This window comes from Mobula hypostoma, chromosome 25, assembly GCF_963921235.1.
Source record: "Mobula hypostoma chromosome 25, sMobHyp1.1, whole genome shotgun sequence".
In the NCBI taxonomy this organism is placed as follows: Eukaryota; Metazoa; Chordata; class Chondrichthyes; order Myliobatiformes; family Myliobatidae; genus Mobula; species Mobula hypostoma.
This window is the reverse complement of record NC_086121.1, coordinates 15899358-15913352: the sequence shown is the minus strand read 5'-3', so window position 1 is coordinate 15913352 and position 13995 is coordinate 15899358. Positions and strand designations below refer to the sequence as shown.

General features: G+C 45.2%; 1 protein-coding gene across 1 annotated transcript in view; it reads right to left on the bottom strand.

The window, feature by feature from the left end:
* The window catches only part of plch2a (phospholipase C, eta 2a), a 177554-nt gene that overhangs the window by 41506 nt on the left and 122053 nt on the right, over positions 1-13995 (bottom strand). The window contains exons 13-18 of the mRNA XM_063033234.1: positions 13603-13695; positions 9184-9284; positions 8796-8893; positions 7657-7839; positions 5803-5910; positions 2109-2233 (exon numbers count right to left, since the gene is read on the bottom strand). Coding sequence (XP_062889304.1) covers positions 2109-2233; positions 5803-5910; positions 7657-7839; positions 8796-8893; positions 9184-9284; positions 13603-13695 — 708 coding nt within the window. The remainder of the gene's footprint in view (positions 1-2108; positions 2234-5802; positions 5911-7656; positions 7840-8795; positions 8894-9183; positions 9285-13602; positions 13696-13995) is intronic.

Sequence of the window (13995 nt, the reverse complement as noted above, 5' to 3'; positions counted from 1 at the left end):
TTGGAAGCAGGCCCTTCGGCCCTTCTGAGTCTGTGCCAACCATTCAAACACCCGCGTTTACACAAATCCTACCCTAGCACCCATTCCCATCAACGTCCCCTCCTCCCCCAACTCACCAACACACTGGGGTCAATACACCAATACATGTGTTTTAGGGATGAGGAGGAAACTGGAGCCTGAGGGAAAACCTATGTGGTCACAGGGAGAGCCTGCAAACTCCACTCCAACAGCACTGTGGCTCAGGTCTGAACTCAGCTCCCGAGGGCTATGAGGCAGAGGCACTGCTGTGTCCCCCATTCTGGCTCCTGAACCCCATTCTGTCGTCAAATTACATTTATTTCGATCTGGATCTTAAATTGGTTTACACTCCAGCATAATAAAACTGCATCAGTCCTGCTTTTCCATTACCTTTGATCATTAATCTTATTGTAAGGAGAAAGTTCTAGACTCACAAGCCCGGAGATTTATTAGCGCACTGAGCTTGGACTGCGGGTTGGGACAGTTGGACAACTCTTGGTGGTTTTCTCATGTGACCTCCAACCTCTGATCTCCCAGGACAGTTCCCACCTACTCTTCTGGTGACCAACTGGAAAGCGAACAGACCCTCGGTCAGATTATCTGCTCTCCTAATGCCAGAGTGGTACAGTAGCACAGCACTTTGTGCAATCGCTTCACAACGGCACCTGTAAGGTCAGGGGTACGATCTTGCCCACAGCCTGTAAGGAGTTTGTACGTTCTCTCCATGACTACGTGGGTTTCCTCCAGTGCTCTGGATTCCTCCCACATTCCAAAGCTGCATGGTTATGGTTATGGTTAGTGAGTTGTGGACATTCTATGTCATTGCCAGAAGCATAGTGATGCTTGTGGGCTGCCTAGCACAGTCCTCTCTGATTTGATTTGATGCAGATGACATATTCCACTGTGTCTTTCAACGTACTTGTGACAAGAACTACCAATAAAATGAGATCAAGGAGAACGTCCAAATCATTCCTGTTCACCAATGATATTTTCCTGGTTCAGGCTGGGTCCTGAACACTGACCGTCCATTTCCAGAGACACTGGGACAATAAAAACCCTGTCAACAAAGCTGATTAAACCTCAGGCACTGGAAGGGACTCAGGAGGGATTTTTATTGTACATCCTTTACATGAGAGCCTGGACGGAAGAAATTTTCCCCCGTTACAATGATGTCTAGAGCTAAGGATAAGGTAAGGAGTACGAGGCTTAGAGGGGATCGGAGATGGAACCTATTTTACCTAGAGGGTAGTTAGTATTCAGAACACACAGACTGAGGGGGAGGGTGAGGCAAATACTCTCATAACACTTCAGAAGTGTTTAGGTGAGCACTTCAAATGTTGAAGCATAGGTAACTGTGGACCATTTTCACAGTGGTTAGAACTTCATTCCTTGGGTTGTAGAAGATTGAGGGGAGATTTGATAGAGGTATACAAAATGATGAGGGGTATAGATAGGGTAAATGCAAGCAGGCTTTTCCCACTGAGGATATGTGGGACTACAACTAGAGGTCATGGGTTCAAGGGTGAAAAGTGAAAAGTTTAAGGGGAACACGGGGGTGGGGGGAAACTTTTTCACTCAGAGGGTCGTGAGAGTGTGGAATCAGCTGCCTGTGCAAGTGATGCATGTGAGCACGATTTCAACGTTTAGGAGAAGTTTGGACAGGTACATACATGTATGATAGGGGTATGGAGGTCTATGGTCCCAGTGCAGGTTGATTGGAGTAGACAGTTTAAATGATTTCGTGTGGAATGAAGGGCCTGTTTCTGAGGTGTACTTTTCTATACCTCTATGACTCTATGAACTGATAAATTGTAAGCCAGTAAATTTGGTTTATTATTATCACAGGTACCGAGGTACAGTGAAAACTTTGCTTTGCATGCCATCCATACTGATTACAACATTACAACAGTGCACTGAGGTAGAACCATTATAACAGTAGGCAGAGTAGATCTGCAGAGAGGAATTTACAATGAGTGGGCTCACCCCAGTGCCAACTTGCTTGAGATTAGAACAGAATGGCACCTTATGGATAGCATGGATTGTGTGGGCTGAACAGCCTCTGTGAGTCTTACCACCAAGTGTTCACTGACCTCTCCCCTGTCGCCCAGCATTGAATCTTTGGGTTTCGGAAGCTGTTGGCCACTGATAATCCTCAAGACCAGTTGTTTCTTTGTCTGTTCGGACAGCAAGTCGTCTGCTGTTGAGTTCAAGGTACCTGGAGGAAAGTAATCCTTTAGTATGTGACAAGTCCCCCTCATTAAAAGCCGCCTTCTCCCAGCTCCCGAAACAATAAATGTAACAAAACATTCTCAGGTAATTCAGGCAAGTCCTAAACAGTCGCACACTTACGAAGGACCACGTCACGAGTGGTGGCCGGCCGCCTGCTCTCAGGGTCCTGCAAAGGGTGTTAGGGAGTAACTTGGAGGAGGTGTGAGGGGAGTACAGGGGTGGGAGACCATGGCCTGGCAGAGGAGTGGAAAGTGAGATCATTCAAGAGAGGGAATTGGAGGAAACAGAGGTCTCTGAGGGTTGTGGGGTTGACGGAGGACAGGTAGGGGAGGGTCAGTGAACCAGAGCCAGTTTTTTAAAATCACTGACAAAGGTTGTGAAGCTTGTTTTCTCGCAACAATGTAATGCAATACAGAAAATATTGTAAATTACTACAAGAAATGGAAAAATAGAGAGGTAGTGTTTATGGGTTCATTGTCCATTCAGAAATATGATGGTGGAAGGGAAGAAACTGTTCATAAAACATTAGGTGTGTGTCGTCAGACTCCTGCATCTCCTCTCTGACTAGCAATGGGAAGGGAGCATGAGAAGGAATCACGGTCAAGGATGAGATCTTGTTTTAAGAACAAGACATTGTCAGAGGGCGAGTGGGTTCTATCAGAGTTAGCAGGACTGGGTGATGGCTGAACAGGACTCGGTACAAGTTAGATCGCAAGAAGCATCATTTAGAGGGCACATTGAAAAAGACGTACGGTAATGCGCACAGAATATCAATAAAAGGTCTGTGGCAGGACGAGAACGAGAGTGGGTCATACTGAGGACAGAGAGCAAGATGACGAACTCATTTAACAGACGGAGAACATTATTCGGGATTTAACTGACGATTCATCAGACACGGACATTTTTAAGAGAAGGTATTGTAAAAGATACAGAATCAGGAATCATGCCTGGGAAAGTGGACACTGAGTGCAGGAATATATTGGTGAAATACAAAATTGCAGGAAACACTGTTGTAGGTCACAGTGTAGGGACACTGCAGTGAACGCCACAGTGGAAGGACAATTTAGTGAAGGACCAGTGGAGGGACACTGCAGTGAAGACCAGTGGAGGGACAGTTTGATGAAGAGTTCAGTGGGGAGGACACAGTGGAAGGCACTATGGACATGTTATGCCCTTTGTTTTCTCTTGCTTGGATCATTTGGGCTCTGACAGCAAAAAGATGGGCACTGGATTGCCAGCAACGATGGGGCCGCTGACCGGCAATGATAATGGCAGATCGATGCAGCAGGCATCAAACTCCCAAGTTTACATCCAGCCTCTTCCGTCACTGACCCTGAATGCAAACCACCAACTAGCATCAACATCTTCACAGCAAGCACCAAACATTGATGCCATCAAGCAAAAGGAATGGTTCACTGGAGGATGACTGAGAACATTGAACAATACAGGCCCTTCAGTTGTGCCGACATTTTAACTTACCCCAAGATCATTCTAATGTTTTTCCTTTCAGATAGCCCTCCATTTTCTTTCCATCCATGTGCCTATCTAAGAGGCCCTTAAATGTTCCCAATGTATCTGCACTCCACGCACCCACCACTCTCTTCGTAAAAAACCTACCTTGGCCATTCCCCCCTGCACTTTACTCCAATCACCTTAAAATTGTGCCCTCTTGTATTAGGCATATCTGCCCTGGAAGTCACCTTCCCCCTCATCTGGTTTCATCTATCATCTGCCAGCTTGTACTCCTTCCCCTCCCCTATCCTTTCCAGTCCCACTGAAGGGTCTTGGCCCGAAACGTTGACTGCTTATTCCCCTCCATAGATGCTGCCTGACTTGCTGAGTTCCTCCTGCACTTTGTGTGAGCTCTCCACTCTGTCTATGGCCCTTATCATTTTATACACCTCTACTGTCACCTCTCTCTCTCCTTCACTCCAGAGAGAAAATCCCTAGCTCCCCCGATCTTCCCTCATAAGATGTCATTGATTTGAGTTTCCTGAGGGTGTTTGTACAAACGACGAGGCAGTTGATGTGACAAGTCTAAACTGAGTTGAGAATTATGCAGAACATCTCTGTCTGTTCCATCAAATCCAAGTAATCAGCCACAGGCTTAACATTTTCCATCTGTTATGGTTTTGCCGTCTAATTGTTACAAGGTTATTTCAGACGTACAAGCCAGAACCAGCAAACTTGAATATCAGACAAAGTAAATAATAAAGAAATTCAGGAGAGATTCCTTTAGGCAGAGGATGGAATTGTGATAATCCATGACAGGGGACGAGGTTAACATTTAACGGGAATCTAACAGGGTCACAAAGAGAAAGGAAGATTTGAAGGTTATGCTGCTGGAGCAAGATGGATTGGGTGGGAAGAGGCTCGCGCTGTACAGACCAAGCAGTACACAACCTGCTCAGCTGGGTTGTGCTACCTGGCAGGCACCCTGAGGATCAAACATATGTAGGAACAGCTGAGAGGATCACAGGGCTCTCCCTACCATCCATCGGGGACATTTATCAGGAGCGCTGCGTATGCCGGGACCTTAGTATTATCAACGATCCCACCCATCCATCCAGCGTCCTCTTTGACTTTCTACCATCAGGCAGGAGACTCCGATGCATAAAAACGAGAACGGTCAGGATGGGAAACAGTTTCTTCCCTCAGGCCATCAGGCTTCTGAACTCTCTGACACATCATATTTGAAGTGTCACTAATTAATCTGTTCCGTACCTTACAATACTTAATATTAATGGACTTTAGTTCGTTATTTATGTGTGATTCATTTGTAGATTTTATTCTTACCTTCATAAGTTATTGTGTGTTAAATGTACTACTGTCCTCTACCCCCAGTTCAGAGAAACTTTGTCTCATTTCTATATATATTATATGGTTATATACGTTGTGTGGCGCGTGACCAAGTGGTTAAGGCGTCGGTCTAGTGATCTGAAGGTCGCTAGTTCGAGCCTCAGCTGAGGCAGCATGTTGTGTCCTTGAGCAAGGCACTTAACCACACATTGCTCTGTGACGACACCGGTGCCAAGCTGTATGGGTCCTAGTGCCCTTCCCTTGGACAACATCGGTGGTGTGGAGAGGGAGACCTGCAGCATGGGCAACTGCCGGTCTTCCATACAACCTTGCCCAGGCCTCAGTCATCGTTGAAAATTGATGGACAGCCGAAGAAGATTATATACATTATTTTATATACATGTATGTAGTTAAATGACAATAAATTTCACTTGACTTGAAATTTAGTGAAGGTGCTATTGTAAGTTACCGATTGTGTATAAGTTAACAGCAATTTGGTGCTACAAATTTGTTGCTGGCCAGGATGATGCAGAGTCCATCACACAGTCACTCGCAGATGCTCATATGGAGAAAAGATCTTTATCCCACCAGGGTTGAAAGGATATGTCTCTCACCAATTCATGAAACCCATTCCCCATGGCAGGCGGTTACTGGGACTGGGCGAGATCCACACCGAGACATCAGAGGTGAAAAATCAGAGCTGAGTGTCAGCCCTTACATAAACCAACCCCAGGTACTGAGGTTATTCTTCCTTACCTTCAGTCATACACTTGGGTTTGAGGACGTAGCCACAGTTCCCATTGGAGTTAAACTTGGCTCTGTTAAGCTGCAGTACTCTTCCTTCAGACTGGTAATTCAATGCAACTAAAGCAAGACGGAGAGAAGGAGATCATTACTGTTTTATGTGCATTAACTGCCTTTCGAGCTTTCAAGCCGCCACAGATCTCACTATTTCTACTCTCAGAACCCACCCCCTCCCCCCCCCAATAAATGTCTGAGCTGAGAGTTCTACACATTAAGCAGTGTCAGCCAATGTCCAGGCTGTGTGGTCACCTGGACTGGATCCGCCATGACGTCTCTTTACTCCTGGTGAGTTGCTTCTGTCTCTAATTAATATTATTGATTAATCAGTTGCTAGGATTTGACATAGGGACCATCTAATGCAGGTGTATCACTTTCCTCCGAAGACCAATCTCCCACACTTAGCAGAACTTCTTCTCAGGAGCAGGAGCAGATCACTTTTAAACACAAGAGATTCTACAGATGCTGGAAATGCAGAGAAATACACTCAGAACGTTGGAGGATCTCGGTAGGTCAGGCAGCGTCTATGGAGAGGAATAAACAGTTGACATTTTGAGCTGAGACCCTTTGCCAGGACCGGAAAGGAAGTGGGAAGAAGCCAGAATAAGAAGGTGGGGGAGGGGAAGGAGTAGAAGCTGGCAGGTGACGGGTGAAATCAGGGCATGAAGTGAGAAGTTGGGAGGTGATCGGTGGAAAAGGTAAAGGGCTGAAGAAGAAGGAATTGGTAGGAGAGGAGAATGGACCATGGGAGAACAGGAAGGAGGAGGGGCACCAGAGGGAGGTGATAGGCAGGTGAGAATAGGACGAAGGGGTAAGAGGGAATGGTAAAAGGGAGAAGGGGAGAAAATTACTGGAAGTTAGACCAGGTTGGAGGCTACCCAGGTGGAACTTGAGGTGTTGCTCCTCCAGCCTGGGAGTGACCTCATCATGGTAGTAGAGGAGGCTATGGACTGACACGTTGGAATGGTTATTTTATCATTTATTAGTGTTTTTGGATCTGGGTGTTAATGGCAGATTTATTGCCAATACCTAACTGACCTTGTGAAAGTGGCAGGGAGCACCTATTTGAAAGCGTGCAGTTTTTCTGGTGAAGGGACTTCCACAATGGTGTAGGTCGAAGATCCTGGGGTTTAGACCCAGTGACAACAGAGAGCAGGTGTCAGTTTTCCTGAAGCACATGTCCTTTTTGGGTTTAGGAGTCGCTGACAAAATTATCAAGGCAAGTAACCACAGTGCAGTTTGTCTATGGGGTAGTGGGGGGAATGAATGCTTAAGGTGGAGCTGGACTTGTCCTAGGCCATGGACAATATTCCATCAGTCTCTCATTTGTGTGTAGTAGATAGTTGAAAGGCTTTGGATGTCTGGAGGTGGGTCACTCACTACCAGATACCGGTCTCCAGCTTGCACATGAATTCATGTGGCTGGTCCTGTTGAATTTCTGGTTGAATGGTGAGGTTGTTGATGTTGGGGGTTTTAAAATGGTAATGCCAATGAATATCAAGGGTAGTTTACGTGTTCTCTTGTTGGAAACTTGGTATTGCTCAGCAGCTTATGCCTGAATGATGTCTTGGTCTTGCCATCTTTCATGCGTCTGCTCTGCCAATCAGTGAGGACACGTCTGATCTAAATCTGAATTCTTACGGTGCCCACCACGCAGAACACCAGCGAGCTTCAGACAAGGAGTGAAGGAAGAGTCGTTGCGCACGGACTGAGTGGGAAACTCCTAATGGAACTCGGCCGGGAGCTGGCCGTTGGGACCAGGTGCGGGGGCAAAGCGTTAGGTGCAGGGGTGCTGTGTGGTTTTTGTACCTAGCTGGCAGCCTGCATTCCAGAAGGGCTGAGGGTTGAAGTTACTGGAGTCCACTCTGTATGAGGACGGGTAGATGCGTGACAGCTGCCGCTGGTTCACCCGGAGGAACTGCTGGGGCTTCTGTTGCAGGAGCTGGTGGGTTTTTGCCTCGCTGAACGAAGAGACCTGCCAACTGCACACGACTGTTGGAGAGACCAAGCACAGGAGCGGTTACAAAAGGACAAGTAAGAGGAACACAGCCTCACCCACACTTAAAGCAGCAAGGACCCACTCCTCACGGCTTCCCAGGCCCCCCCACTTGCCCAGACCTCTTGCCACACTGACGAATCAGAAATAGTGACCATCACCAGACCAGATACTGTGCCTTCCTAACAATGGGAATATGGGAGGAGAACGTTCAGTCAACAGCTTCAGGTTTGTCACAGAATTAAACAGCAAAGAAGGTGGCCATTTCTGCTGATCACTTCTCCATGCCAGGCCCACCTTGTGGGTCCCACTTCTATGCTTTCTTCCACCCTTTTCCACACTCTGCACACTTCTCTCCCTTGAAAAATGGCCTGTTGTTTCTGGACTGAAATCTCTTTGGTGTGGACCAGGGGTACTGAGGTACTTGGCCATAGCTCAGTGGCTGAATTGCCAACAAGTTCCTGCTCACCATCTAATCTCTCAACCTCCTACTCACCAGTCTCCAAACTCCCAACATCCCCCAACTCCCTAATCTCTGCTCTCAACCATCCACAGTCTCCTTTCTCTTGACTATCACCACTTCCCAATCTCCAATCTCCCAACCATTCCCCATTCTCCACTCTCCAGTCCCCCAGTCGCTTCCCAATCCATAGCATCTGATTCTACGATGGTTCCATGATGCTTGACCTCAGACTGAATTCCCTTTGGCCTAGGATCCCTTCAAAGGCAAGTCTGAGCCTGAAGTGCTAATGGTGTGAGGTCTGTGGACTATCTCTGTGGGCAGGATTATAGATGGTTCCCTCTGTATCACCCAGGATGGACTGGCTGAAATTACGCCTTGTAATATCTAGCTGCCCCTGGTCTCACACCCTATACCCATCACTCACTATGTCAGGCTTTTTTTTCCATGGGTCAGATGAAATAATAAATCAATGCATTTTGTACCACCCACCTTCAGAGTCGATATCGTATATGCCGACAGACTTTGTGTACTTAACCAGGTCCGAGAGGGCCCGGGAGAGTTTCATGGTCTTCTTCTGCCTGCTGCTCCTGACAAAAGAAGGGAAAGTTAAGCGTCTGATCCATGGTGTCATTAAGAGTGGCTGAATGACGATGGCCAGAATGGCCTTCCTGCAATTGGCTTGTGTAGCTCTATAAATAAACTATGAGAGGTTATCCTTAGATCTGGGCAATGGGACTGTGTCAATAAGTGCTCATTGTGAACTGGACAAAATTGGCCAGCCTGCACCTTCTCCAGTGGTTACTCTCCACAATACCTTTGTTTGAATGTTCTGCTGGGCACGGCCAGTCCCCTCCTTTAGTCCATCCCTCTTACTCACCTTGCTGAATGCACCGCACTTCGGCCAGCAGTGGTCTGATGCTCGTGCTCTTCTTCATCATCCTCCAGGCTCGAGGACTTCTTTATCTTCACAGCTTTTTTCTGCAATAAGTGGAATTGTAACACTGATTGAATGGTCATAGGTTTTGAGGGTGCAATGTCCCTGACGTTGCTAAGCGCCCTTTTCTGCGGCCCCCACAGGGACCCCGGTGAGGCAGTACCACAGAATGTTACTGAACAGGCTTCCAGCAATTTAGACTCTTTGATGCAGAGATCAAGTTAAAATTTCACCAAGAAGGCTGTGGAAAATTTGGGAATGAATATTAAAGATAGTGATGGAACTATTAGATTGTTATCTGTTTGACTAGTGACTTCTGGGAAAAGAAACCTGCCATCCTTACCCAGGTTGGCCTGTGGCTCACTCCAGAACCACTACTATATTGACCCTCAATGACATTGTCAGATTAGAGGCCATTATGTGTGGGCAACATATGTCTACAGTCTGCGGACAAAGTTTAAAGAAGTCCTTAACACTGGTCTCATCCTGGTGTGCAACCATAATGTAAGGTTAAAGAGGGAGCAAAAGATATATCTTTGTACCCTTCCCCACCATTTTGTCTATGATAGCATACAGAAATATGTAAAATTATGAGAGGTATAGATAGGTTAAATGCAAGCAGGGTTTTTTTCCTACTGAGGTTTGGTAAGACTAGATTCAGAAGTAACTATAAACACAAGATATTCTGCAGATGCTGGGAATCCAAAGTAATACACGCAGAATGCTGGAGGAACTCAGCATCTCAGGCAGCATCTTTGGAGAGAAATAAGCAGTTGATGCTTCGACCCTTCATCGGGTCTCCACCCAAAACATCGACGGCTCTTTCCTCTCCATAGATGCTGCCTGACCTGCTGAGTTGCTCAAGCATTTTGTAATTGTTACTCTAGAACTAGAAGTCACAGGTTAAGGGTGAAAGGTAAAATGTTTAAGGGGAGCCTGAGGAGGAGCATCTTCACTCAGAGGGTGGGGAGAGTGCGGAATAATCTGCCAGCGGAAGTGGTGGGTGCGGGTTCAATTTCAACCTTTATGAGAAGCTTAGATAAGTAGATGGATGGGAGGTGTATGGTGGGCTATGGTCCAGGTGTGGGTTGATGGGACTAGGCAGAATAATAGTTTGGCACAGACTAGATGGGAATAGGGGCCTGGTTCTCTATAATTCTATGGAGCCTCAGGTCTCAGTCTGAATGGGTCTATGTGATATCCTGACCAACCATGATATCCTGACACAGCATGAGTCCGATTTCTGTGACACAGCTCCGAACACTTTGTGAATACAACTTCAAGCTGGCTTGCTGTTTGCTCCCATCTTTGCCTCATTTCCACACAACGCAGTCCCAGCTGTGCTAGGTGCTATTGAGCACAAAATAAAGCACCCTAGGAAGTTTAAGTGCAACCAGTGAATGACCTCTGAAATACCATCACTGAATAAGGAAGGATAGAGAGCAGTTCATCTCCACGCAAACTCCCACATGTATCTGTGATTAGATTGTTTGCTTTAAGTGATGAGTAAGCTCGTCAGCACTCCCGGGAGCAACCCCTGCTCTCTTCCTAATAACGTCACTGGCACAGGAAGACCAAGACGAAGACTGATCTTAATGGAAGGATGCCAACTCCAACAGCGTGGCCCTCTGTCGGTAATGCACACAGCCATGAGCCTAGCTCAGGGCTTCTCATCCAATTCTGTGGAACCCTGGGGTTCCGTGATAGGGGAGATAGGGGAGGCCGCTGATAATTGGTGAGCACTGTACTGCACGGAGGGCAGGACGGTAGGCTGATGAGGAGCGTGAAGTACGTTTTCTGAGCATTGAATGGATGTGCCCAACTTGAGCTGTGATGTCAGCCTCATGAGTTACCTCCCCAACTTTCCCTTATGACTTAACTTTATGGAAATGAACAAACTCTACCAGTGTAGTAGAAAATTGGAGGGAAATTTTCGTTCTAAAGAAAGAATTTTTACACGCCGAAAGAACTGTGTTGGCATCTGTACTGATGGTGCCCCATCAATGGCTGGTTCTATGAGAGATTTCCTTTCTCTTGTAAAAATAGAAAATCATGACGTTGTTACAACACTGCTTTCTACACAGAGAGGCGCTGATGTCAAAAACTCTTGGAGATGAAATGAAAAAGTTCTGGATGATGCTACAAAAATGGTTAACTTTATTAAACAAAGGCCAGTTCACTTAAGAATTTTTAAAAAATGTGTGAAAACCTGGACAAAGAGCACTGCAGTCTTTGGCTACATACAGAAATCCAGTGGCTTAGCAGAGGAAGAGTTCTCAACAGGGTGTTTGAGCTGAAAGGTGATTTGCAGGAGTACTTTCAAGAAAATAGTAGGCTAGATTTTGCTAAGTGCTTTGAAAATAAAGAATGGCTGCAGGAACTCGCCTACTCAGCAGACATTTTTCATCATACGAACCAGTTGAACAAGTCTTTGCAAGGTCCTGGAGAAAATGTTTTGTCTTCAAGTGACAAGATTCTTGGATTTAAAAGGAAACTGATTCTTTGGAAAAATCATGTTGCAAAAGGAAATCTTGAAATGTTTCCACTGCCGTTTGGGCTTGAGAGTGAGGAAGGATATCAGCAAGTCTCGAGTCTTATTGAAAACCACCTGGAAGAACTACAGAACAAAATCAAGCAGTATTTTTCCTCCCTTTCAACACAAGTGTATGACTAGATGTATCTCTGAATCTTCTGCTTAGCCTGAGCACTTGACTTTGAGAGAAGAGGAAGAACTTTGTGAGGTGCAGTCCGATTGTGCGCTCAAGATGAGATTTACTGACCTGACCCTGGACAAGTTCTGGATTTCTGTGAAAGAAGAGTATCCTGCCATTCATAGGAGAGCAATGAACATTTTACTGCAGTTTCAACTTCTTACATGTGTGAGTAAGCTTTTTCTTGTTTAACAAGCATCAAGAGCAAGGATAGAAATCGTCTCATTCCAGTTGAAGGTGAAATCCGTGTGTGCTTATCTCAAGTTCGACCCAGAATTGAGTATTTGTGCAGCAAAAATCAAGCACAGGTTTCCTATGCTGGGCCTATACTTGAGTCTGATCACGTCACTTAGTAAGAAAATGTTTTCTTAAAGTCTTGTATAAAATTGTGTCATGAGCTATATTTTAATTCGTATTGCTTTGGCGTATGGTTTTTAGTAACTTTACTATTCAACAATGTCAATAAATTTTCATGTTGTAAATAGCATTAATTTAAATCAATTTACAATCTTTATTTAAATTGAATCTACAGAGCCTACCTTTAGAAAATTTAAATCCCAATTTGGCTTAATCCAGTTATTTAACAGACATTTATTATGTTTGCCTTATGAGTTTCTAAAATTTACGAAAGGGAAAGAAAGAGATTAATTTCAAGAAAGGTAAGCTAAACTTAACCACCTGTTTTTTTTTCAAGAAAGGTTAGCTAAAAATTCATTCTCTACTCGAAAGAGCATTGACAATTATTTTTAGATTATTATATCTACAACTTACTGATCACACTAACGTACCGTGAGCTGTAGATATAATAATTTTTATTACATCTTCAGTGAGACCTGAAAATTATTTCAAGGGCTCCTCCAGGGCAAAAAGGTTGAGACAGGCTGGCTCAGTTCTCTAAGAGTGGTGCTTTACTCCTGTCACCTCTGCCTCAGAAAGGAAGGTGCTCCCTACTCAGCCACAGCAGGCCCCTGTTGGATAAATAGGACCAAGTAGCAATTTTATTCGCCATATACGTTTATAAGAATTAGGAACTTGCTGTGGTATATTGGCACGACGTTCAATAAAAAAACGACATTCAACAATTATAAAGAATAAAATATTATGTATAAATTGTTGCTGTTCCTCTCTGCACCTCACGGCGCATCAGGTGGTAACCTTGCCATTTCTTTAGTGTTCATCTGTTTTTTATGAGGCTGGGTTGCTAGCTCAGTGCTCACCCAGCCCAGCACAGATGGAAAGCAGGCTGGATTCGAACCTGGGACCACTTGCCTCGAAGTTCCAGTACACCACTGGCCGGCTTATATATAAGTTAGAGGTTAAAGTATGGATATGGAATACAACGTTCATTAATACATATAATACCAGCATGCACTTACAATTTAAACAGCATTATAAAATGAGATTTAAAGTGTTTCCAGTGCATTCCGTTGACTGAGGTAATAGCTAGAGCGGTCTGGGGCTACCCTCTATCTATTACCTTATCTAATGGGCCACCCTATAGATGCTATCCTGGAAATTTGTCATTTATTGCACTGATATGTTGTCCATATCACCCATAAGAAAGAGGAAACTTCAGCCACAAGATTTATTTTGTGTGTACTACTTCAGCTGCCTCTCTCTGGAAGTTTCTAGAAGTACCAACTGGACTGACCTTGCGCTTGGAGAAATTGCCAATGAAGGAGCGACTATGCCTCTTGTTGGTGACTGGATCTTCTCCAGAGTCTGTCCCATCATCAGTTTTACTCTGTCAGCAGAAGAGATTTAGCCACATTAACAAAATGGGGACAGAATGATAAGTACACATTAGTGAGAATCAGATAAAGGTTCTATTTGCGGGAAATTGCATTTCACTAATTTGATTGAGTTTTATTTTTGAAGAGGTGACTAGGATTGATGAGGGCAGAGCAGTAGATGTTATCTACATGGACTCTAACAAGCACTTTGCCAAGAACCTGCATAGTAAGCTGATTCAGGTTAGATCATATTGGATCCAGGGTCAGCTGCCTACTTGGCTTGGTGGTAGGGTGTCAGAGGGTGGTAGGGA